The sequence below is a fragment of the Geotrypetes seraphini genome, chromosome 11 (genome assembly GCF_902459505.1).
Source record: "Geotrypetes seraphini chromosome 11, aGeoSer1.1, whole genome shotgun sequence".
Taxonomy (NCBI): Eukaryota; Metazoa; Chordata; class Amphibia; order Gymnophiona; family Dermophiidae; genus Geotrypetes; species Geotrypetes seraphini.
This window is the reverse complement of record NC_047094.1, coordinates 132273149-132299776: the sequence shown is the minus strand read 5'-3', so window position 1 is coordinate 132299776 and position 26628 is coordinate 132273149. Positions and strand designations below refer to the sequence as shown.

At 45.6% G+C, this 26628-nt stretch overlaps 1 protein-coding gene across 4 annotated transcripts in view; it reads left to right on the top strand.

The window, feature by feature from the left end:
• DLGAP4 (DLG associated protein 4) overlaps positions 1-26628 on the top strand; it is a 174763-nt gene that overhangs the window by 122027 nt on the left and 26108 nt on the right. For all 4 annotated transcript variants that reach the window (XM_033963937.1, XM_033963938.1, XM_033963939.1 and 1 more), the window contains one exon: positions 25705-26069. In XM_033963937.1, the coding sequence (XP_033819828.1) occupies positions 25705-26069 (365 nt within the window). The remainder of the gene's footprint in view (positions 1-25704; positions 26070-26628) is intronic.

The window sequence follows — 26628 nt, the reverse complement described above, 5'->3', positions numbered from 1 at the left end:
CTATTTTGGGGTTGCTCTGCTTCACTACCCAGGCTGAGGACAGAAAGGAGAAAGTGTGTGTGTGGGGAGGGGGGGGGAGCCATTATGCTTGAAGGTCAAGGCATTTCTCAATAGAGAAGAGAATGCATTTGGGAATGTTCACAACCTTTAGGATACTCCTTCAATGAAGTTTGAAAGTGGGGCTGGTGGGGATGGATGTCATTGACACACACTCGTCGGCAGTCTTGTCACCCCCACACGGAAAGATTTGGCAGTTCACCAGCTTAAAGATTAATGAAGACCACAGTGCTGTGCCACACCATTCAGTTTCTGAAGCTTATTTTTAAGAAACCCCTGTAAAAGGATAGAAGTATTGTTGTTGGTTCATGGAAAGCCACTTTTGGTTCCTGGCATATAGAAACCCTGCTCGGTACTCCATATAGTTTGTGTTTCTTTTATCGCCTTTAAACAGTTCTGTACTGAAGGACTCTTATGAATGAACTAATTTACAGCCCACCAAGGAATTCAGTTTTTCAGATGCTTGTGATAGTTCAGATTCTTTGCTGGGTTAAGTTGCAGATGGCTTCAGAGCAAGATCTTATAGCCTTGTATTGGACGAGTCTCCTGCAGTTCTGTAAAAGAATGGAAACAATTTCTCAGTTTCTGTTTTCCTCCTCCTCCTTTTTTTTTTTTTTTTTCTTGGTTTTTGCCTCCTGTGTCTTTGGGTCTTTCTTTATTCCATCAAGATTCCTCATTTAATGGCCAATTTCTTCCCACAGGCTCTAATTAACAAGTACTTTTTAAAACAAGGACCCTTTTCTACTATTATTTCAATAGCGCTACCAGACGCACGCAGCGCTGTACAGATTCACAAAGCCCGTCCCTGCTCCAAAGAGCTAACAATCTAAACAGACAAGACAGACAAACAGGATGTCATGGATACAGTTAAGAGGAAGGGTTAATCTGCTGGCTGGGTTGGAGGTCAGAGGGGAGTACAGGACAATGAAGCCATTGTGACATCACTGATGAAGTTGGCTCTTATTGGTGGAATGAGGCATTATAACATCACAATCTCAGCTCTGGTTCCCAAAGACAAACTCTTCACTATTATGAATTATTTCTATAGCACTACCAGACAGCGCTGTACAGAGTCACAAAGTCCCTGCTCCAAAGAGCTTACAATCTAAACAGACAAGACAGACAAACAGGATGTCATGGATACAGTTAAGAGGAAGGGTTAATCTGCTGGCTGGGTTGGAGGTCAGAGGGGAGTACAGGACAATGAAGCCATTGTGACATCACTAATGAGGTTGGCTCTTATTGGTGGAATGAGGCATTATGACATCACAGACTGAAACTCTTCACACTACTGCTATGAATTATTTCTATAGTGCTACCAGACACAAGCAGCGCTGTACAGAGTCACAAAGACAGTCCCTGCTCCAAAGAGGTTACAATCTAAAGAGTCAAGATGAACAGGATATCATGGATACAGTTAAAGGAAACGGTTAATCAGCGGGCTGGGGTGGAGGGCAGAGTAGGGTTACGGATTGAAGGCTATATCCAAAAGGTGGGTTTTCAGTCTGCTTTTAAACAAGGGAAGGGGCTTGGCGGGCAAACTCGGGTAATTTATTCCAGGCATAGGGGACAGCTAGATGAAAGGAATGAAGCCTAGAATTGGCGGTGGAGAAGGGTGACGCTTTTCTTACTATGGGGTCCTTTTACTAAGGCGCGTTAGTCGTTTCAGCGCATGCTAAACGCTAACGCGTCCATTATGGACGCATTAGCGTTTAACGCGCTTTAGTGAAAGGACCCCCTATAGTTGCCGTCTCTAGTTTTAGGACTTATTTACCACCTTGCGAAGGAGTCCCCAAGGTGGTGTGCAGCAAAAGTTAAGTCAAAGATTAAGCCATCGTAACATAATAATTACAGCAGTAAAAGATATTCAAATAACAACAGAAGGTACATTCTAATGTCAACACCATATCTAATAAATGTCTTTTTAATAAGGGTGTAAGCAAAGGCGGAACATATAAGGCTGCTTTCACAAAGTCACTATAGCGATTCTTCTGCAGTAAATGTAATGTAATTTATTTCTTATATACCGCTAAACTCCGTTAGGATTCTAAGCGGTTTACAGAAAAATAGACAATAGGGTGCATTAAAATTATAAGTAAAATAGGTACTTAGAAATTCCCTTACTGTCCCGAAGGCTCACAATCTAACTAAAGTACCTGGAAAAATGACAATTAGTAGAGTAATGAAGAAATAAAATAGAGAATAGATGAGAAAAATAAGAAAATAAACATTCTAATAAGACTACAATGATCTAAAGGTTTGAAAGGTTGAAAAAGAGGGGAGATAAGAATAGAAGCAGAAGGGAGAACCGTTGAAACTATAGAATTCTGGGGAAATTTAAATGATAAAATAAAACAAAATAAGTGGTAAAACAATAAGTGAGATTAAAAAATATATCATAAACTAAAAAGAAAGTGAAAATAAAATAAAAACAGTCAAAACTGAAGTCCAGCTTGAATGGGCCCCCGAGCCAACCGTTGGTCCGATGGCCGGACTGTAGCCCTCCTCCGTCGGCTCTCCCCGTTCAGTTCCCGTGGGCATCCACTGCAGCAGCTTTGCAAAAGGGTCCTATATAATAAGAGAGTAACCGGAGTTGGGAAATAAGGGAACTAATTAGCCAGGCTAGGAGTAGATAAACGTGTCCTGTGCAGCCAGTGTCACTCCACGTGTGTGTTTTTGTTTTTACAGTATGAGAAAAGCGCTGCCCCCAACCTGAGCAAGACTCTGAGACTTTAAGTAAAGTAATGCAATTCAAATTTATATACGTTTTGGCCCCAATGCACAGAAATTGGCAAGATGGGCACACCTGGCATAGTACAGTCTTCCCCCCGCGAATCGCGGACTCGCTCATTCGCTGTCTGCTCCGACCGTCTCTTCCTGTGGTAGTTGGGGCTACACCCATCAGGAGTTGCGTGTCAAAGCTTTACTACAGGAAGAGGCGGTCGGAGCGGACCACGAGCGAATTTTTTTTTTTCTTCACCCGCCGGTGCTCCAGCTGCCCTCTCCTGCCTCCCCTGCCTTTTGGCAGGCGAAAATTGCCGTTTTTCTTAAATTCGCGAATTTCGGGAGAGTACTGTACATTCATTGAATATATAAAGTACAATCTTGTTAGCCCCTCCTGCCTGTTTGCTCATTGGTGAATATGGTTTTTCAATGGGGGGAGACTGGAGAGAGCAGCTGGAGTGCTAGCGAGTGCAGGAAATCGCTCGCTGTAAGCTCCGACCGCCTCTTCCTGCATTAAGTCGGGCCTTACCAATCAGGAGCTGCATAACAAAGCAGCTCCTGATTGGATAAGGCCCGACTTAGTGCAGGAAGAGGCGGTCGGAACATACAGTGAGTGATTTCCTGCACTCGCCGGTGCTCCGACTGCTCTCTTCCTGCCTCTTCTGCTGCCCTCTCCTTGTCGGCGGTTCGGTCAGAAAATACCGCGAATGACTGGGACTGCGAACGACCGGGGGAACACTGTACTCGGAGCTAAAATTAAGATAGAAATAGCCCCCCCCTCCCACCCTATCACCCTTCCCTGGATGTGTGTGGAAATAAACAAAAATTAAAAACAAGACAACTATAATGAAGTAATAAGACGTCAACGGGCCCCAAACCAATTTAAATAAATTGTTATCAGGTATTGGAAGGTTCTGGCACTTAGTTACGGATGGGATCAGTGGGCATGGGTGGGGGGAAGGGGTGGTATGGCATCTTCGGGGCTCATAAGAGTCCAGGGCCTCGGAGTGCCTTTCCACCTCCTTACTCTCGCTCGCCCTATGTAAGTAGGATGGGGGGGGGGAGTTTGGTTGCTGTTACTTTTCTTCTGTACATGTTTGTTGTTTTATTGTATACTAGTCTTTAAGCCCGTTACATTAACGGGTGCTAGAATAGATGTCTGTCTGTCTGTCTGTGTTTCTTTATCTCTCTCTCTCTCCGTGGCCGCTGTCTGTATCCTTCTGTCTCCCCCCTCTCCCCCCCGAGCAAAGCTGTCTGCTCCCAGCATCCACCTCCCCCCCAAATGTCTCTCCATGGCCCTCTTCTGTCTTCCCTCTCCAGAGCAAAGCTGTCGGTCCCCAGTACACCTCCCCCTAAAGCAGCCCCCTTTCCCTATTTCTCCATGGCCCCTTCTGTCTCCCCTAGCACACCCCTCCCCCCAAAGCAGCCCCCTTTCCCTCTCCCTGTCTCTCCATGGCCCCTTCTGTCTTCCCCCCCCCAGAGCAAAGCTGTTTGCCCCAAGCACACCCCTCCCCCTAAAGCAGCCCCCTTTCCCTCTCCCGCTGACTCTCTCTCTGGCCCCCTTTCTCTATCTGTCTTTCTGTTCCTCTCCCTGCCCCTGTGTCTTTCTTTCTTTCTGTCTCCCTCCCTCCCGCTGTCTGTCTGTCATTTTTCCCCATTTCCCTGTGCAGCAGCATTTCCATCCCACTTCCCTATGCAGCAGCAACAGAATTTCCCTCCTATCCCCCCCCTTTCCTGTGCAGAAACAGTAGCAGCATTTTCCCCCACCCCCCTTTCCCTTCTCTTCCCTGCTCTGTTTGGCCCCTCCCCCTTCTTTTACTGCTGTTGTCCTGCTCCTCCCGGCCTGCTCCTGACCCTACCACAGCCGACAAACCTCGGGGCTCCAGCCGCATAGGCAGCACTTTAAACACGCTGCTTCGCGGCCTTCTACTGCCGATTTCCTTTTCCGTGTCTATCTCCGATGATGTCATCAGACGCGGCAGAGGAAATCGGCAGTAGAAGGGCGCAAAGCAGCGTGTTTATAGTGCTGCCTACGCCGCTGGAACCGGGAGGTTTATGGAGGGTCAACGGCCGGAGCGGGGCTGCTGTCCACCACTCGGTTGCTGCCACTGGTGCTGCCTACGCCGCTGGAGCCGGGAAGTTAGGGGAGAGAGAGAGTACAATTGCGCGCCCTGAGGTTTAGAATGTTTTTTATTTATTTATTTATTTGGATTTCTATCCCGTCCTCCCAGTAGCTCAGAACGGTCTACAAATGAACATACACAGTGGAGAGTAAATAGACATATAAGTAATACAACAGGTTTAGTCATTGGATTTATAGAATTTGGAGAGAAATAAGTACAGGGAGAGTATAGCAGAAAGAGAGAAGGGGGAAATACAGTAGTTTAGTTTAAGGAAAGTTATATGCGTTTAGATACAATTTGTTGGTGGAGAGAGTAAGAGAGGGTTATATTGGAGTTTTGGGGGGGAGATAGGAGAGTGGAGGGGGGCGTAAGGGGGGGAGAAGACAGAGGAGATCTTTAGTTGAAGAGGAGGGTCTTTACCGATTTCCTGAAAGTTAATAATGAGTTCTGTTGTCTAAGTTGGGGGGGGAGTTGGTTCCAAAGGTGAGGAATGAAGTGGCTGTAGGATCGTTTGTGGGCTGTTTTTGTGAGCAGGGATCTTCCGGGGGGGGTGCAAAGGCGTATCTCTGACTTTGAGCGGAGGGTGCGAGTGGGGTTGTAGATGGGTAGCTTGGATTTTATGTAGGAGGGGGTGGTGGAATAAATTCTCTTGTGGGCAATTGCCAGGGCTTTGAAAGTACAGCGTTGGCTGATTGGGAGCCAGTGTTCAGCATGGAGTGCCGGGGAGATGGAATCGTGGTAGTTGAGGTTGTGTAGGAGGCGGATGGCTGCATTTTGGACCCGTTGGAGGCGTTTGATATTATTTTTGGTTAGTCCATTAAATAGGGAGTTACAATAATCCATTCTGGAGAGGACATATGCGTATAGGAGTTGGGCGAGGTCTGGTGTGGAGATGTAGGGTTTGATCCTTTTCAGTTGGCGAAGGTAGTAGAAGGAGGTGGAGACTACTTGGGATATGTGGGCAGATAGGGAAAGGTGTCCGTCTAGGGTTACTCCCAGGCTGCGAACTTGATCTGCTGCCGTTAGTGGAGTGGAATCCCATGTTAGTGTAGGTCGTAGGTATTTGGTGTTTTTGTTTCTGATCCATAGGAGTTCGGTTTTGGAGGCGTTAAGTTGAAGCTTGTTGTTTGACATCCAAGTTTTCATGTCAGTGAGGCAGAGTTTGAGGTTAGCAATTTGGGATGGCCGGTTTTCGCCTAAGGGGAGGAGCAGTTGGATGTCATCTGCATAAGAGTGGATTTTGATTTTATATTTTTGCGCTATATCGATGACGGGTTTGATGTAGAGGTTGAATAGGAGGGGGGATAGAAGGGCGCCTTGAGGAACACCATATTTGATAGGCTTAGGGTTAGATTTATGTGTCCCTAGTAGGACGGTTTGGGTCCTTTGGTGAAGGAAGGAGGTGATCCATTGGAGGGCTGTGTCTCTGATTCCGAGGTCGTGGAGTCTAGATGTGAGTAGATGGTGGTCGACTGTGTCGAAGGCAGCGCTAAGGTCAAGTAGGACTAGTAGGGCGTCATTGCCTTTGTCGAGTATTGACCAGCTGTCGTCGATGATATCGAGGAGTACTGATTCTGTGCTGTGGCCTTTACGGAAGCCGGATTGGGCTGGGGATAGGGCAGCTTGTTCTTCAATGAAAGGGTGTAGTCGGTGGAGCACAATTCGTTCAAGGAGTTTGGAGACAATTGGGAGGTTGGAGACTGGGCGATAGTTGCCAGGTTCATTAGGATCAAGGGAGGATTTTTTGAGAGTGGGCTTGATAATAGCTGATTTCCAGCTGAGGGGGACAGTTCCAGTAGTTAGAGAGGTGTTAATGATGGGGAGGATGGATTCTGCCGTGGCGTCTCCGGCAGATAGCAGGAGGCTGGACGGGCAGGGGTCGAGGATGGTGTTGGAGGGTTTGAGTTCTCTCAGGGCGCAGAAGCACACCTCAGGGCGCCAGCGTTCACGAATTTTCAAGAGCGCATGCGCCTCTAGCATTTTATTATTATTGATGATGATGATGCATCCTTGTTTGTACTGTGCACCCTTGGGGTGCCCTGGCGTTGTCTTTGTTTGCGTCAATAAAAAATTGTTTGAATCTAAATTGCTATGCCCCAACATGTCAGCGTTCATTTTTTCGTACCTATAGCTGGAGCATAAATTCGCCCACCAAAAAGGAAAATTGAGGCGATCCTAATTTTTCCAACTACGAGTTAACCATCTGCATAGCTATCCCAGTGATAATTAGGCATTTGTAGCGGTCCATGGGGGGGCGATGATATATTTTGGAAGCTGCAGAGAGGGGTCGCTATATAATTCAAAGTGCAGCTAGACTTCTCTTCTATCTTATGCTCGGGATCCTCACCCGTTATCTAAAAAAAGCAGCTTTGACTAGGCAAATTCAATGGGTGGGGTGGGGGGGGAGGAGAGAGAGGGAGATGGCAGCATAATCTGCTTTCTTGTAAGGGAGATGCAGTATCTGGTAACAAACTCATTTTCTGCTTGCTTTCTGGAGTGTGGATAAACTGGCATCGCAGAAATATTTTCTCAAGAAGTTTATTGCAATTTTCTCTTGACTTAAAAGATATTTTTTTTCCCCCCTCTCCACTTTGCAGCGATCTGCGTTGCTGGGGTGTGGTTTTGTGTGTTTTTGTTTTTTTTAGGCATCTACAATCTGCAGTGTTGCAGGTATTGGAGTGCCACAAGGCTTTGTTTGAGCTTCTGTTTTCCATAGTGACGGCAAAGTCATCACAGCTGGTCTAGGCGAGTCCTCTTGAATCATGTGATGACCATGTTGCCGGATTGTCAGTTCCTGTTTAATTGCAGCTGATGCAACCAAAGAGCAAACAAGAAGATAGTCTGTCTATTCACATGATTCTTGCATTATTGTAGTCCTTAATGGAGCAGTTTGGCTCAGTCCAGTCTTCAGAACACACCAGCCAGTCTGGCTTTTAGGATTGATTGATTCAATTTTCTCTACTGTTCTCCCAGGGGAGCTCAAGAACAGTTGACCTGAATTTATTCAGCTACTCAAGCATTTTTCCCTGTTTGTCCTGGTGGGCTTAAGTGACTGGGGGATTAAGTGACTTGCCCAAAGAGCAGCGCGGGTTTGAACCCCCAACCTCAGGGTGCTGAAGCTGTAACTACTGCGCTACTCTCCAAGATATCTGTAATATACACTCGTGAATCGCTGCCGTTTGTGAAGGAGTTGTGTTTTTACAGATATCCTGAAAACCTAGCTGGGTGTAGAGAACTGTTCCAGCCGTTGGTAATGGAACCCACACGGGATGGGACCACACTTCTCCCCCCCCCCCCCTTTTTTTTTTTTTTTTTTTTTTACTTTAAAAATCTGATAACCCTACGTTGTGGGCATTATACCAGCCTGATACATAATGTGAGGTTGTGGCAGCCACTTCAGAGTAGAGCCAGCAGGGGCAGGAGCGACTGGGGATCACTCTTGCCCTGACTGCACTCCTAAACTTCCAGGGATTGCTAAATGGACCTTATGGGGGCACCTACAGGTAGGCAAGAAGATGGACCTTAGAGGGGCACCTGCAGGTGGGCATGGGGGAAGGAAACTCCTGTTCAGAGGGAAGGGAGAGTCGCAGGGCAAAGCACAGATTTTTGGCTTCTATGAGAACCATGGCCTTTTTGATGAAACTTGAAACGGGCATAAAAAGGATTTGCGGCCAGCTTTGTTTGGCTTCTACTTTCTTCTGCTGTGTCTCTACTCTCGCTGATGTCATTCCTGAGGGAAAGCCCGCTGGCCGCAAGGATGAATCGCTGTAGCTGCTGGGAGCCCTTGAGGTACAATGGGGAGGATTTGGAGAAGAAGACAGGCGAGTGAAATGCTGCCACTGGGTGGGCCTAGGCCCACCCATAGCTATGGCACTGCAGTGCAGGCACTGTGTCAAATTTACATAAATACACTACAATACAAAGATTTTCTTCAATAACCTGTTTCTAGTTTCCAGAATACAGTGCTGCCAAACTTAAACACAAACTCCAGCACCACTCGAGTTCCACTGTAATCCTCTGTGATAGGAAACAGGAAGCTGGAGGTAGGGAGACATGCTCAAATATGAACATCCATCAGCAATTTTAACAGCAGTCTTCTGGGCAAGCTGCAGTTCATGGCTAAGGATCTCAAGAAGACAGAGAGACAGTATAAAATTAATCGATTTTTGTAGTGCAGACAGGCCGGAATGGAAGAGCTTTCAGGTGGATATCCTGGGTAGAATAATAAAAATAAAGCATGGATGAAAGTCTGGACCAGGGGTGGGCAACTCCGGTCCTCGAGGGCCGGAATCCAGTCGGGGGTTTCAGGATTTCCCCAACGAATATGCACTGAAAGCAGTGCATGCAAATAGATTTCATGCATATGGATTGGGGAAATCCTGCAACTCGACTGGATTCCGGCCCTCGAGGACCGGAGTTGCCCACCTCTGGTCTAGGGTTCTACTTCTGAGCAGAATGACGGAGAAATAGCCTGGACTGGAGCCAAAATGATTGGACTGAGAGGATTTATTAAAATATCTTCCTCTTTTTGTGTGCCATGGGGTATTTAGCTATTCTACCACAGAATTACAGCAATGATTAGGGCTGCAATGGTATCGAGAGGTGCAAAAAAAAACAAAAACCCCTGTATTTGATAAGATGAGCACTTTGTATGGTATTGGGTGTTACTTGCGCAGGGAGAGGGGTGACATGATTGAGACATTTAAGTACGTCACAGGTCGTGTCGAGGTGGAAAACGACATATTCTTTCCTAAGGGACCTTCAGTCACAAGGGGGCACCCGCTCAAACTCAGAGGAGGGAGATTTGGTGGTGACACCAGGAAGTATTTCTTTACAGAAAGGGTGGTGGATCACTGGAACAAACTACCGGTGCAGGTGATCAAGGCCACTAGCGTGCTCGACTTTAAGAATAAATGGGACATCCACGTGGGATCTATACGTGGGTCGAGCAGCACTCTGACTTAATGGGGTGGGACAGTAGAGTGGGCAGACTTGATGGGCTATAGCCCTTTTCTGCCGTCATCTTTCTATGTTTCTATATTGCAAATTTATGTAATAAGTAAGCACCCTACAGCTGTTTTAGTTTTTCCATTTTCATTCTTGATAAACTAGAAGTTCTCCACCTACTCTACCATCTCTAAATGACTTTTTTTTTTTTTTTTAATATAATCCCGGATAAACAGATCATATTTCTGATTACACTGCAGAATAAACTTTCTATGTTCAGAGCATCTGTTTTCCTGCCACAGAAGTCAAAGGAAGGAAGACTGCTTTCTCCTAACTTGTCACATTGCACCATGTACAGCAGGGATCTCAAAGTCCCTCCTTGAGGGCCGCAATCCAGTCGGGTTTTCAGGATTTCCCCAATGAATATGCATTGAAAGCAGTGCGTGCACATAGATCTCATGCATATTCATTGGGGAAATCCTGAAAACCCGACTGGATTGCGACCCTCGAGGAGGGACTTTGAGACCCCTGGTGTACAGTGTTTGAGCCCCTATAACTGGAAAACAATTAGGCATTACTTCGCTCAAGTCTCGTGTTTCCCCTTGCCCTTATCCACATGTAATTCTTTGCCCACTTGATGAATCCTTTCCTCCCATCTGTGCATTGTGTCTGGGGTGAGTGAGTCACGGTTGGCAGAGCGCCATGTAAACTCGTCACAGATCACGGGTTGATGTGTGGATGATGTATGCGGCTAGAAATAGAGAGATTAGCAATACGAGAAGCAAAGCAAAGCGGAAGCCACACGGGGAAAGCTCTTTGTAATGGCCCAAGCGATGGAGTGCGTGGCCCTGTCTCTTGGCCGCATGCCATCCGAAGAGGACAAGGGCCAGCTTTATTTCTCCAGGAATGATTGTAGACGCCTGTGATGTTGGAACGAGAGTTAAAAAAACAACAAAAAAAGTGGTGCATTTTGTCGATGTGCCAGAAGCTTTAATGGAACAGAAATTGGATTGAAAGCATTGCTTAGAATATCAATTACCTTTTTCCTCCTTCCCCGGTAATTATATTTACTGGTAACGACTGTGGGGTGGTGGTATTTTTGTTAGGTTTTTTTTTTTTTTTTTTTTTTTTTTTTGGAAAGGTGTTTTTATTGCTTGCACATGCTGAATTGAAACCTTGAAATGTAAAATTTTAAAATAACTGCAAAGCTACTCTCCTTTTGCCCCCAAACCACACACACTCGAGGACATTTGTGCAAATTATTAAGTAGCGACTTGTAGAAGGAACAGCTGTAGAATTTTGAACCAAAAACTTTTTTTTTTCTCCCCCCCCCTGGTTGTTAAATTGCTTCTCTGACTGCTAGGCTGCCCCCCATTACGCCTCCCCCCACCCTTACCTTCTGTTTTTCACTTTCCTGATGTGTATTCCTGATGTGAGGGCACCCAAGGTCAGTGGCCTAGGGAGGGCGAGAGGCACTTGGGCGGTGATGCCCCTTCTCCCGTATTTCTTTAACGTTACTGGCGCTGGCAGCAACCCCAACCTGCTACTCCAGGGGTGTCAAAGTCCCTCCTCGAGGGCCGTAATCCAGTCGGGTTTTCAGGATTTCCCCAATGAATATGCATTGAAAGCAGTGCGTGCACATAGATCTCATGCATATTCATTGGGGAAATCCTGAAAACCCGACTGGATTCCGGCCCTCGAGGACCGACTTTGACACCTGTGTCAGCTACTCAGTCCAGCGCTGGCTCTTCCTCCGACTTCACTTCCTGGGCCCTCGGGAAGGAGCAGGGGATGGGGGGTTGGCACCCGGGGCAGACCGCCCCCTCCCTCTTAATACGCCACTGCCCAAGTTACAGATCACTTTACTATGTCTACGGTATCACCTACCGCCTCACTTTTATTTATTCAATTTTCTATACCGTTCTGCTAGGGGAGCTCAGAACGGTTTACATGAATTTATTCAGGTACTTGAGCATTTTTCCCTGTCTGACCTGTCGGCTCTCATCTAATGTACCTGGGGAAATGGGGGGATTAAGTGACTTGCCCAGGGTCACAAGGAGCAGCGTGGGTTTGAACCCCCAACCTCAGGGTAATGAGGCTGTAGCTTTAACCACTGCACCACTCTAGAAATCAAAATGTAGCAAAAAGGAGCTGAGTATAGGACAATCAAGCCATTGTGACATCACTGCTGAGGTTGGCTCTTAGACATTGGTGGAATGAGGCATTATGATGTCATAGTACCAGCTCTGGTCAGAGGCTATTTATTTATTCTGTTTTCTTTACCGATCTCCCAGGGGAGCTCAGAATGGTTTACATGAATTTTGCTCAGGTACTGAAGCATTTTTCCCTGTCTGTCCCGGTGGGCTCACAATCTATCTAATGTACCTGGGTCAATGGGGGGATTAAGTGACTTGCCCAGGGTCACAAGGAGCAGCATTGGTTTGAACCCACAACCTCAGGGTGCTGAGGCTGTAGCTTGAACCACTGTAGAAATCGGGATGTAGTAAAAGTGAGCCAAGTCCAGGACAATCAAGCCATTGTGACATCACTGATGAGGTTGGCTCTTATTGGTGGAATGAGGCATTATGATGTCACAATAGCAGCTCTGGTCAGAGCCTATTTATTTATTCCGTTTTCTTTACCGTTCTCCCAGGGGAGCTCAGACTGATTTACATGAATTTTGCTCAGGTACTGAAGCATTTTTCCCTGTCTGTCCCAGTGGGCTCACAATGTACCTGGGTCAATGGGGGGATTAAGTGACTTGCCCAGGGTCACAAGGAGCAGCATGGGTTTGAACCTCCAACCTCAGGGTGCTGAGGCTGTAGCTTTAATCATTGCACCATACTCTCTCCAGATCTGCCTATCTTTAGGAGAGCGTGCCCTAGCTGTTCCTACCTTTTTGTCAGGGGTCAGATCATTTTTGCCGCTTGGTTTCTTTTGTGCCGATTCACAGCTGCCCACTTTACTTTGCAGTAAGTATCTTTAAACTTATTTATTGGGATTTATTAACTGCCTCTACAAAGAGAGTCACCCAAGGCAGCGTAAAGCAAGTGCAGTTCAACATAAAACGTACAATTTTGTTAACGGCATAATAGTGAAATGACCAAATATAAACTTTAAACCCCCTTTTTTTTTTTTTTTTTTACTAAGCCGCGTTAGGCTTTTATCGCAGGCCACGGCAGTATTGGCTCCGCTCACAGAATTACTATGAGCGTCTGAGCTAAACTATAAAGAGTAAAATTGTCATTTCTTCTTCAATAGGACATTAACTATTTTTTTTTCTGAGGCCTTCCAAGTACCGACAAATCCAAAATGTGGCCCTGCAAAGGGTTTGAGTTGGACATTCAAATAACAAAGATACGGTTCATAGACAACTCGGCGAAAGACAAAGGCGCGTGCCGACAACTGAGCTCAAGACGGAGGCGCGTGCCAAAGAAAATGACAGTTTTTAGGGGCTCGGACGGGGGTTTTTGTTGGGGAGCCCCCCCCAATTTACTTAATAGAGATCGCGCCAGTGTTGTGGGGGGTTGTAACCCTCCACATTTTACTGTAAACTTAACTTTTTCCCTAAAAACAGGGAAAAAAGTGAAGTTTTCAGTAAAATGTGGGGGGTTACAACCCCCCACAATGCGGCGCGATCTCTATTAAGTAAAGTGGGGGGGTTCCCCCCACCCCCACCCCCCGTTGGAGCCGTAAAAACTGTAATTTTCTGCGGTGCGCACCTCTGCACTGCGCTCAATTGTCTGCGCGCGCCTTTGTCCCTGCGCGCTTTTGACCTGACACCCAAAGATACAATGCTAGTGATTTTCTAAATTTGTTCGTGTGAAACTGGCTGGTACGGGAAGCTGTACCCTAACAAAACAGGCAACTATGTACGAGATGCAGGCAATGTTTATTAGACCAAATATTTATGCAGTTAAAAATATTTGGTATAATAAACATGGCCTGCGTCTCGTACATAGTTGCCTGCAGTTTTGTGGTTTGTTTTTTGCTTTGGCTGGCGGTACTGCAGTTTTCGTTGGATTTTGTTTTTGTGTTGCCCTAACACAAAAACTTTATGAAAACGTATCCGTTATCCAAATGATCGAACAAAAAGATGTGTATTTAAAGATCACCTAAAATCTTGATAGGTATCGGAGGACATAATTATACTGTCCTAGGACGGACGACATTGATATTACAGTGGTGCCTCGCATAACGAACGCCTCGCACAACGAACGCTGCACACAACGAACTTCATGTCTTGATTCACACAATGAACTTCGTTTCACACAACGAACTTCGTTTCACACAACGAACTTCGTTTCACACAACGAAGTCGCCCGAGCTGCCGATGTATTGCATCCTTCCGCGCAGGCACTGCAGGCAGTCGTTAGTCACTGCGCTTAACTGCCCTCTCTCACTGTATACAGTCGTCCTTTTAAGATAAACTCAATATATTTTATATATCATGGCTTCTAAAAAAAGCAGGAAGGTGATTTCTGTTGAAATGAAACGGGAAATAATTAGAAGGAGTGAATGTGGGGTAAAACAGTGTGACCTCGTCAAAGAGTTTGGCCTCAGCAAGACCACCATTTTCACCATTTTGACAAATTTATCTTTTTTTATGTCATCTTAGCATATTTTATGCTGCAGAACGAATTATTTTTTTTAACATGTATTGTTATGGGAAAACGCGTTTCACATAACGAACTTTTCCATAACAAACTTGCTCCTGGAACGAATTAAGTTCGTTGTGTGAGGCACCACTGTATTTTTAAAATTTACAGCCCTTAACTGATGGAAAGGTAAATAGCGCATTAGATTGTCTAAGATGTTTTGAACTTATTAAATGTGAATGAGTAGGAAAGATAATTAAAGTAAATGCATCCAAGTTAAAACTTTTATACAGACCTCCACTGGTAGCCAATGTAGTTGTCAATTTAAAAGGCGTAACATGATCAAAATTATTCAAGTTGAAAATCTGAACGATATACAGTCTATAAAGGGTGGGTTGTTTTGGGGGTTTTTTAACCCCCGCTAGATAGACGATATTACAATAATCAGGCTGGCTCAGAACCAGAGATAGCACCCGAAGCCTGAATGAAGCAACATGTGGCAACCCCTGCAGACTGAAAAGCCAGCTGTCATTCTTTTTCTGGTTTGGGGGGGGGGAGGGTTAAGGAGGGCTTTTCTTTTGGGATGTGCATGTTTGAAATGGTTTTCCAGGGATTCATTGAGTGAAACTGAACTTCATTGTCTGTGCTTTCTCCCTTTCAACCTCCTCGTGTACTCTCAAAACTGCGTGCTGCTAACCCACGGCGCTTAGCAACAGTGGAGAGGCGCATCGAGCACTCGGAGGCTGCTGCGGGAAGTTAACAAGTCGGTGCGTGGTTAACGAGTGGTATATGTATAAGTAACTCGGTGCCCAATGTAGAAACGGACTTGTCGTGGGGAGTTGGCGCACACAGTAGGCTTCGACACGCAGTAATGAGGCCATTAGTTATTCTGATCCAATGCAAATAAGTACGCAGAAGATTTTAAGGTGAAATCAGTGTGAACCTTTCTATAGCTCGGACCTGGTGTAAATTTTTACTCGACCTTCTGCGTCAGGGTAGAGAATGTCTCCCCCCCCCCCCCTCCCCATGTGCAAGATCAGGCTGTCAAATAAGGGAATTCATGAAGCTGACGGCACAGGAGCAAATGAACATCAGTTCAGCCTCCTCTTGACTGTCCACCAGGAAGAGGGGTCACAGTTGGGCAGAGGATTGTGGGGTTATTTTGAGGGAAGGGGATTGTTTTTAATGCCCCTCTCTGTTTAACCGAGTCACTTTGCCGTGAGCTGCAGATTCCTGCCATGGTGTGCAAAGTTTGTTCTAATAGCAGAGTTGTTTTTCATGTAGCATCTCGATGTCTCCGAGTTTTGTTGCTGTCCATGTCCCCGCCCCATTCCTGCAAGCTCCGCCCTCATCTGCACAAGCCTCTTAACCCTTTAAAATCATAAATGTTAGAGGCTTGTGCAGATGAGGGCGGAGCTTGCAGGGACAAAACTCACGGGAACAGGGATGGGAAATTGAGTTCCTGCGGGGACAGGGACAAATTTGTCCCCGTGTCATTCTCTAGGACGCATATCTTGGGAACTGCAAGAATCACTGTGATTTGTTGTCTAATTACAAGCCAATCCCAGCTTTATTCCAAAGCATTCATGGGCTTCCATGTTTCTTTTCAGAGACTCCTCTCCTTCTGGCGTGGGCAGTCGGACCGGATTCAGGTTTCTGGCAGCAGAAATGACAATTGGGCTGGTTTCCCGATGCCACGTTTTGCTGTCCCATATGTGGGTAAACGGCAAAACTCCCACTCTGCAGGCAGCGAGATGAGCAAACAAATTTCTGTCCCTTCTGCTTGCATCGATCTCCTTTGTGTGTGCCTTGTGAATGCACCTTGGCCTTGCTCAGAACTTGAAGTGCATCGTTAGATCGATGCATGATGGCTTTGGAGCCATTTCCCCTCGGAGGAACCTGCTTTCCTTGATGTCTCTGTGTTATTTATCGTAAAGCACAGCATTTTCTTCCAGACTACTCCAAATTGCTTGCCCTGTCATTCAGGTCTTGGGATCTGTTATTTTTGGTTCTTAACTATAGACGATGGCGGGTAAAGGCTTCTAGTTCAATCTTATCTGCAGACTTTTCCCCTTCCTTTTGTAATACCAAAGTTTGAGGGGTTTTTTCCCCTTCCCCCCTTGATCTTCACAAAGTTGGAGCTACTACTGCGAAGTTTATTTTCCTAGTGTAGAAGAAATCTTTTATAGAAGGAATTGACAAGAGTTTCTGATCGGCTGACCTCAGTAGACGTATTGAGCGTTGAGGAATTGAGGAGCTTGTCTAGATATGAAGGCAGGTGAGTCTGATTTTAAAAGTGAGCAGAATGGTTTTATAAGTGATACGGTATGTAATGGGAAGCCAGTGTGCTTCCTTCAAAAGGTTTATAAAATCTAGAAACTTTATTTATAGGGTATGGGGGATTAATACCAGTTCTCGGATAAGCACTGTCTTCGGAGGAGAAGGCATGGAGAATTGGGGTGACCACCTGGGCCCTCTTCTACCAACCACTTAGTCCCAAATTATGACTCTAGTTTTAAACCTGTTTTGGGTACAGACAAGTTTTTTTTGCTGAATGCCACGAGAAATTCCAGAATTTTTCTTTATTTTTAAAAATTCCCCTCATAAGTATACACCAGAATAGATGACATGTACATTGCGTACGCAAGAGTCTGTCAATGTTATGAGCGACTGCGTGCGTAAGGATACAACCGCCCAGACACGATTGCTCCTTGAAAACTACCGGCAAGTAATTTTATTTTTTTTTTTTTGCAGTAGTTAGCCTAACTTGAGCAACAGAAGCAATTAAGATCTCCTTAGCTTTGCAAATGTGGATTTTCAGCTGACAGAAATGAAATCGAAAAGTGGAGAATGAGTGCAGATGGAGAAATGCATGTTTTGCTAATCGACCAATCGAGCCACATTCTGAGTTAATTTGCGCTCAAAATAAGACATGGCATTGATTAGCAAGTCTATCTACTTTAGTTTCACCGTTGTTATAATTACTCATATATTGCTTAAAATTAAATTTGAGAGTCATTTTATTTAAAATTTTTTTTGTTTTGCAGTTTCTATAATTTTAATTGTTATGCGCCATGAAAAACATTTGCTCTGTTTAGTGTGCCGGAGCTTAAAAAAAAATAGTTTGAGACGCGCTGCCTTTTCAGATGGTTGCAAACTACATATATAGTAACATAGTAGATGACAGCAGATAAAGACCCGAATGGTCCATCCAGTCTGCCCAACCTGATTCAATTTAATTTTTTTAATTTTTTCTTCTTAGCTATTTCTGGGCAAGAATCCAAAGCTTTACCCGGTACTGTGCTTGGGTTCCAACTGCCGAAATCTCTGTTAAGACTTACTCCAGCCCATCTACACCCTCCCAGCCATTGAAGCCCTCCCCTGCCCATCCTCCACCAAACGGCCATACACAGACACAGACCGTACAAGTCTGCCCAGTAACTGGCCTAGTTCAATCTTTAATATTATTTTTTGATTCTAAATCTTCTGTGTTCATCCCACGCTTCTTTGAACTCAGTCACAGTTTTACTCTCCACCACCTCTCTCGGGAGCGCATTCCAGGCATCCACCACCCTCTCCATAAAGTAGAATTTCCTAACATTGCCTTTGAATCTACCACCCCTCAACCTCAAATTATGTCCTCTGGTTTTACCATTTTCCTTTCTCTGGAAAAGATTTTGTTCTACGTTAATACCCTTCAAGTAATGTCTGAATCATATCTCCCCTGTCTCTCCTTTCCACTGTGCAAATCGTGGCAATAAGGAGCCTTTGTCAAGCAAATCAGATAACTCCTCTCTCTTTCAGGCACTAGCATTGGCTGCCTGAACAGTATTGAATTCTTTTTAAGGTTCTTTCATGAAACCCATAAGGTGTTTCACTCGGGTGTGGCCTGAGAACCAGGGAACTGGGTTCAATTTCCACTGCAGGTGAGTCATCTAACCCTCCATTGCTATAATTACAAAATAAGCACCTGCATATTAAAACTGCTTTGATTGTAACCACAGAAAGGCAGTCTCTCAAATCTCATCCCCCTTGCCAGGTTTTTTCCTTTGTTCTATCACGGTCGATGATATATGCCCCGAGTTTAACTAGCACACTTAGGTTCAGCTTCTCAAAGTGCCTTTTCTGTACCCCTCTGTCCTTTACATTTAAAAACCCTCCCTTCCTAAATTTTAAGGCTGGCCTAAAAAAATGTCTTTCTGCAGGCCTGTGAAAGCTAGGGTTACCAAACTTTACTATCATAAAATCTGGACCCATGGCTCCGTCCCTAGGCCCACCCAGCCCTGCCCCAGTCTCGTCCTGCCCCTCAACCTGTTCTTATGCTTGGAGCCCCCCAACGTGGTCCTGAGCTGGAAGTTTTTCAAAACCCAGACAAAGCCGTCCAGGTAAATCCAGATAGCTGGTAAGGCCTCAGAATGACATTGCATGCGTGCCTGCTTTTATTTCTCTGTTCTTCTAATTTGCCGTTCCTTACTCCATTGATATTCTTCTTTTTTGAAAAAAAAAATTTTTTTTTGTAAACAGTTATGTTGCATTCTCAAGAAGGCCAGTACATTAAGTTTTATAAAGCATAAACCTACTAATGTTTTCCATGCCACCAGCAGGATGTCGTAAGAGGTGTGCGTCCTTGTTATGGCGTGGGGATGAGTGGAGCAATTGAGAAGCACTTGAGTGAGGGTGATGGAGGGGATTGAGGTAGAAGCAGCACTAGTGGGGTGTTTATCTCCTAGGCCAGGGGTAGGCAATTCCAGTCTTCGAGAGCCAGAGCCAGGTCAGGTTTTCAGGATATCCACAATAAATATGCATGAGATAGATTTGCATCTCAAGGAGGCTATTTCGCTCTCGCTCTTTCTTTCGCTCTCGCTCTTTCTTTCTCTTTCGCTCTCGCTCTTTCTTTCTCTTTCGCTCTCGCTCTTTCTTTCTCTTTCGCTCTCGCTCTTTCTTTCTCTTTCGCTCTCGCTCTTTCTTTCTCTTTCGCTCTCGCTCTTTCTTTCTCTCTCGCTCTCGCTCTTTCTTTCTCTCTCGCTCTCGCTCTTTCTTTCGCTCTCGCTCTTTCTTTCGCTCTCGCTCTTTCTTTCGCTCTCGCTCTTTCTTTCGCTCTCGCTCTTTCTTTCGCTCTCGCTCTTTCTTTCGCTCTCACTCTCTTTCTCGCGTGCTTTCGCTCTCTTTCTTGCGTTCTTTCACTCTTTCTCTCTCTTGCTCTTTCTCTTTCTCGCGCTCTTTCGCTCACTCTCCTTCGCTCGAAAGAGAGCGAGAGAGAGAGAGAGCGAGAGAGAGCGAGAGTGCGAGAGAGAGAGAGTGCGAGAGAGAATGCGTGCCCCTGGGAGAATGGTATAGAACAGTGGTCTCAAACTTGCGGCCCGCCAGGTACTATTTTTATCATAATCATGCTTATCATAATCCCAAAAGTAAAATAAAACCGTTTCTTGATCATATGTCTCTTTAGCTATAAATGACAATATTATTATTAAGACTTAGCCAAAAGGAAAGATTTATAAACTATAAAGAGTTTCACCTCATACAAAATTGTCATTTCTTTAATAAGACATTAACTATTTTTTCTGAGGCCCTCCAAGTACCTACAAATCCATAATGTAGCCCTGCAAAGGGTTTGAGTTGGAGACCACTGGTATAGAACAATGAATGAATGAATCTTTCTCGCACTGCATTAAGTATTTGGGCTGCATCCTGTGAACCAGCAGTGCCCGAGAAAGCTGTGTAGTTTTAACAATGAATAAGAGCCTTGGAAAACGATTGAATCATCTGTCATTTGTAAGGGAATCGTCAGTTCTTAGCACTGAGCCAGCTGTAGGGAAGTCAACAGCTCAGACAGCTGAAGGCCAGTGGAAGTCGTAGGCTGATGCTCGGAACCTAGCACCACAAAAACACTGCAACTACTATTTGGGTACTTGTGTGTTGGATTGACCTCCATGAAGATGGGATACTGGATTAGATAGACCATTGGTTTGACCCAGTAAGGCTATTCTTATTTTCTTATTGTAGCTGGGTTTAAAAAAAAAAAGTTTGGACAAGTTCCTGGAGGAAAAGTCCATAGTCTGCTGTTGTGATGGACACGGGGGAAGCCACTGCTTGCCACTGTTTGGGGATTCCACATGGAATGTTGCAAGGCGGTATATTCAAACATCTTTCTCACCGCTTCCCAGACATTTCATACTGCAATTTGATAGCCGAGGAAATGCACGTCTCCACCTAAAATTACAGGCAGTCCAATGGGGATTGTGCCCATCCCTTCTGTTTTGACACTTATTAGATGCTGACAAGCCAGGACTCTCAGTGGTTCCCAGCCCTGTCCTGGAGGACCACCAGGCCAATCGGGTTTTCAGGCTAGCCCTAATGAATATGCATATAAGAGATTTGCATATAATGGAAGTGAGAGGCATGCAAATCTCCTCCATGCATATTCATTAGGGCTATCCTGAAAACCCGATTGGCCTGGTGGTCCTCCAGGACAGGGTTGGGAACCACTGCTCTATATGTAGATCAGGGCTGCCCCAAGTCCGGTCCTCGAGATCAACTGGCAGGCCAGGTTTTCAGGATATCCACAATGAGATTTGCATACCAAGAAAGCAGTGCAGGCAAATCTCTCATGCATATTCCTCCAGAAGGACATGGCAGTACTTGAGGGAGACCAGAGAAGAGCGACTAAACTGATAAAGGGTATGGAAAATTTCTCATATGCTGACAGGCTGAAAAAGCTGGGGCTGTTCTCCCTGGAAAAGCGGAGACTTAGAGGAGACATGATAGAAACCTTCAAAATCCTGAAGGGCATAGAGAAGGTAGACAGGGACAGATTCTTCAGACTGTGGGGAACCACAAGTACAAGGGGGCACTCGGAGAAATTGAAAAAGGACAGGTTTAGAACAAATGCCAGGAAGTTCTTTTTTACTCAGAGGGTGGTGGACACATGGAACGTGCTCTCGGAGGTTGTGATAGGCCAGAGCACGCTACAAGGGTTCAAGGAGGGTCTAGATAGGTTCCTAAAGGATAAGGGGATTGAGGGGTACAGATAGGAGTAGAGGTAGGTTATAGATATAGAAATAGTCAGGGACTACTGCAACAGGTAATAGGCCTGATGGGCCGCCGCGGGAGCGGACCGCTGGGTGGGATGGACCTCTGGTCTGACCCAGCAGAGGCAACTTCTTATGTTCTTATGATATCCTGAAAACCTGGCCTGCCAGTGGATCTCGAGGACCGGACTTGGGCAGTCCTGGTGTAGATGATTTAATTGCGGGAATGTCTGTTTTTGTTATTTATGGTAGTAAATTAGCTGAAAGGGGGGAGGGTGCTTTAGAATATTAGTTTGGATTCCATACACCAGTAAACCTCATCCTGCCTGGTGATTTGCCGAGTGAACTTGTCAGATACTGAAACCCAGAGAGACACAAGATCTATACGAGAATAATTGTCTATTGTTTATCCCTTGTATTTGTATGATTATACTGTAGCCCACACTGTAACCTCTCTGGGTTGAAGCTGGTTACACCCTGGCCAGGGTGAAGGAACTTCACAATGCCACCTCTTGGGCAGAAGTCTTCTCCTGGTCTCTCTGCTGGAGACCAGAAGTCCGGCTGGTTTCCCCAAATATTCCATTGGGTTTTAGGCCACAGACGTTTTCACATTTCAGCCTTAATGTACTTCAGATAATGTGTCTTCTTATTGATTATGGCCTAGGTGGACAAACAAGACCAGAAGAGCAGTGCAAATCATTAGACTTGGGGACTGATTTTATACCTCAGACAGGGCGACTGTCCTCCTCCCATGTTGGTTTCTCTTTCAGTTGTGTGAGGCTGGTGGACCATGATCCTCCCCCCCCCTTTCCTTGCACATATATAGGGGAGAGTGTGGCGCAGTGGCTAAAGCTACGGCGTCAGTACCTTGGGGTTGTGGGATCAAACCCACGCTGCTCCTTGTGAACCTGGGAAAGTCACTTAATCCCCCCATTGCCATTAGATAGATTATGAGCCCGCCGGGACAGACAGAGAAAAATGCTTCAGTACCTGAATAAATTCATGTAAACCGTTCTAGCTCCATTGGGCGAACCGTATAGAAAATTGAATGAATAAATATGTTCTAGTCTCCTTGAGAGGTATCCTATGAGCCTTTGAAGGCAGCCTCCCGTCTTGACACCAGTTTGCTTGTAAAATGTCTCAGAATTAGCTAAATGCATCCTTGTATAGGATGTGGTTGGAATGTGGTTCCAGTTAACATAAAATATTTGTTGTTGCTGAAAGCTTGGGAACTTGTTTGCAAGGCTCTGGGGCAAGTTGAGCCTTCCTCATAGAAACATAGAAGAAGATGACGGCAGAAAAGGGCCACAGCCCATCAAGTCTGCCCACTGCTTACCCACCCCCTGTCTATGCCCTAATGACCCAATTTCCTTATCTTGACCCTCGTAGGGATCCCACATGGGTATCCCATTTCTTCTTAAAGTCTGGCACGCTATCTGCCTCGATCACCTGCACTGGAAGCTTGTTCCAATGATCAACCACTCTCTCTGTGAAGAAATACTTTCTGGTGTCGCCATGAAATTTTCCGCCCCTGAGTTTGAGCGGGTGCCCTCTTGTGGCCGAGGGTCCCTTGAGAAAGAAAATATCATCTTCCACTTCGACACGTCCCATGAGGTACTTAAATGTTTCGATCATGTCTCCCCTCTCCCTACGTTCCTCGAGAGTGTAGAGCTGCAATTTGTTCAGTCTCTCTTCATACGAGAGACCCTTGAGCCCCGAGATCATCCTGGTGGCCGTCCGCTGAACCGATTCAGTTCTGCGCTGGAGACACTTGGTTCCTTCTAGTCAAACATTTCTTTACCCCTTTTGTTTTAGCATTGCGAATTATGTCCGGCGCAAGAGGTTACCCCAGTCTGAGGTTCATGTGTCTGTTGGAACCTAGGCTAGATCCTGGGTGAAACCGTGAGACTTGTCCTGAGCTGTAATTGTGGAGGGCCTTTTTCACTGCATTCATACAGCCATTTACAGATATTGTTTACTCTGCGACAGAATCTTTCAAGCATATATCAAACCATATTTAATGAAAGGGTAGGAATGATGCGACATTGTGGTAATGCTGAATTGTACAGGAATTCACTTGGTAATGGAACTAATGATACCGTTAAACTGAGCATAATTTTAAAGTAATTATAGTAGAATTTAAAAAAAATCAACTAACAGAGCATAAAAAGTTATGAAGACTTTTTAAAATTTTGTTTATATATACTTTTGCTGATGTTAAGCATTTTGAATGAGTTTTTAAAGTAGTTCACAGACATCAAACACACAATGTTAGCTCTCAAATGTCGACTGACTTTGCAAGAAGTTTATGTGCAATGATTAAAGGAGAATGATGAATCATTCATAGCTCACATCTGACCGGCGAGAGCAGGTATAATAAGAAAATACTTACCACCAGTCAATATTCAGCCAGCAGCGGTCAGCATTTGTATGTCCCCTGCTAGCTGTATTCTTAAAAATTGAGTGCTGGGCCATGATAGGGCACCTGCGTTGAATATCTGGTGATAGGATGGCCGCTAAAGCTTACGCGGTTAATTCAGCCCTTGATGGCATAAGCTGAACCGCTTAAAGACAGGAGCGCTATTTAAGTGGGGTAATTGAAGCAGTTATCTTAATGGCATAAGTGCCCATCCAGCCCTTGGACGCCAAACGCAATTATTCATCCGCGCTAACCAATGAAATGCCTCTGGATGTCGGCAGCAATTTAAGTGGACAGGCGCCTCTCCTGCACTCATAAATTCAGTGGAGGGGGGGGAGGTCTGCCCCGGGTGCCATGTTGATGGGGGCACTGACACCCGCCTCTTCACGCTTCTCGCCACGCACACGTGCCCCATTTACCTCGTACCTCCAGTTGTTCACCGCTGCAAGCAACCACTTCAACGAGTCCTCGCAACCGCGTCGGCTCTCCCGCCGACATCACTTTCGGGTGCCGGGGTCGAGAGGAGCACGCTGAAGTTGTTATGGCGGTGAACACCTTAGAGGTATGGGGGAATGGAATGGGGGTGCGGAGACGGGCACCTCCGCCCCTCACTATGCGACTGCTTAAATCGCTTTGAATGTTGGCGAGTTGACCGATACAATTTAAAAATGTATTGACTACTTTGGAGACCAAATGCAACAGCATTTACCGTATTTTCACCCATATACCACACACCCGTGTAAAACGCGCACACGGGTATAGCGCGTGGGGAACATAAATTTATGTAAAAAAAATTTAATATAGCGCGCACACACGTATACCGTGCATGCTAAAACCTCCTCCTGCCTACTCCGAACCGGCATCCTCCCCCCCGCTCGCTTACCCGCGTTTTACAACTTTTTTTTTTTCAATCCGATCTGGCATCCCCCCTGCGAACCGAGATTATCTCGGAGAGAGCGAGACCAGAAGGCTTTGAGCATGCGCAAATGCTCAAAGCCTAGTCCAGCCCGGCGCAGGAAGAAGGAGGATCTCTCCTGTACCGCACCGCCCAGCCCAACCCAAACCAACGAGGGAGGATCTTCGGGCACTGGCACGTCCTGTGCATTGGTGCCAGTGCCCAATCGGGTAAGAGATGTTTTGCGGTGCTGGGGGGGATGTAGGATCGCGGGGGAGGATGCCGGTTCGCAGGGGGGATGCCGATCGGATTGAAAAAAAAAAAAGTTGTAAAACGCGCTCACACATATAACGCGCACGGTTTGTAAAATCGTGTATAACGCGCGCATTGTATGCGTGAAAATACGGTAAGTTTCTTTCGTCGATGACAAATGACGAATTGATGCTTCTATGTTGTAAGTAACTTAGGTGGTAGTGTCGGCATTACATTCCTGTTTGTCTCCAAATACTTAAAAAAATTTAAAAAAAATCAGGAAAAGTGTGTTGGTTTTTTTTGTGGGGTGAAGGAAAGGGTTAATTGTTTTTATTACATCCTTGATTCGGGCAGGGTATCAAAACATGTTTATGCAAGACAGCTTTGATTCATGGTTTTATCTGTAGCTGTGTGTACATATAACTTTGTGAATGATACGTTTGATTTTCCAGCATATTTTGTGTTTCAACATTTAATGTTTATCTTTTTTAATTATGTGTGTGGTGTTTTTGGTGCATCTCTTCAGCTTCTGTTTGCTTTTTCCCTCCGCAAGTGATCTGCTTTTAGCCCTAATGGATTCTTAAATGCATGTTTTTACTCTGCTTTAACGTGGCCCATCTCGTTGTCTTCTTCTTCCCCCTCCCTTCACCTTCCACTACAGTTTCGTCATGCATCGCAGCATATAAAAAGACTCCGCCCCCTGTGCCACCTCGGACCACCTCCAAGCCGTTCATCTCTGTCACGGTGCAGAGCAGCACAGAATCTGCCCAGGACACGTACCTGGACAACCAGGACCAGAAGAGCGACAGCAACAGCCAGTCTGGACTTAGCAATTCTTCGGACAGCTTGGACAGCACCAAGGCGCCGAGCGTGACGCAAGTTAACCTGGTTACCCCAGCCCGAGAGCCACCCCCGGTACCGCCCAAAAATGCAACTTTGAAAAGCGATAAAGGGACCTTAACCAACGAGGAGCCAAGAGTGGAAGTGACAGTTCCGAAAAGGAAACTTTCATCCATAGGAATACAGGTAGGTTTTCGCACTGTCTGTGCGCTGGTCTAGTTTAATTCGGTTTTGGCTTTTTGACGTTCGGGATGAGCTCCTGGATGGATTTCCCAGTACTAAGATTTTAAATATGTTGGGTACAGAAGGGGGGAAAAAATGGGAGTAGAGACCAATGTTAAAGACAGTTCTTGACTCAGGTAAAGTCAGATAAATTCAGGTCTGCAAATGTTGATACTGATTTTGTGAAACCTTTCTGAAGGTCTGCGTTTAGCACAATTATCACTCTGATGAGAAAAATATCCCTAATGAATAAATGACTTGATTTTAACAAAACTGGTGGCATGGGTGGGGGAGGGGGGAATCCCAGTCAAAACATGGGCACTGCAATCTGGGAAGAGCAGGGGAAGAAAAGCCATATTCTGCTTGACCTAATGCAGGGGTGTCGAGTCCCTCCTCGAGGGCCGCAATCCAGTCGGGTTTTCAGGATTTCCCCAATGACTATGCAAGAGATCTATTAGCATACCATGAAAGCAGTGCATGCAAATAGATCTCATGCATAGTCATTGGGGAAATCCTGAAAACC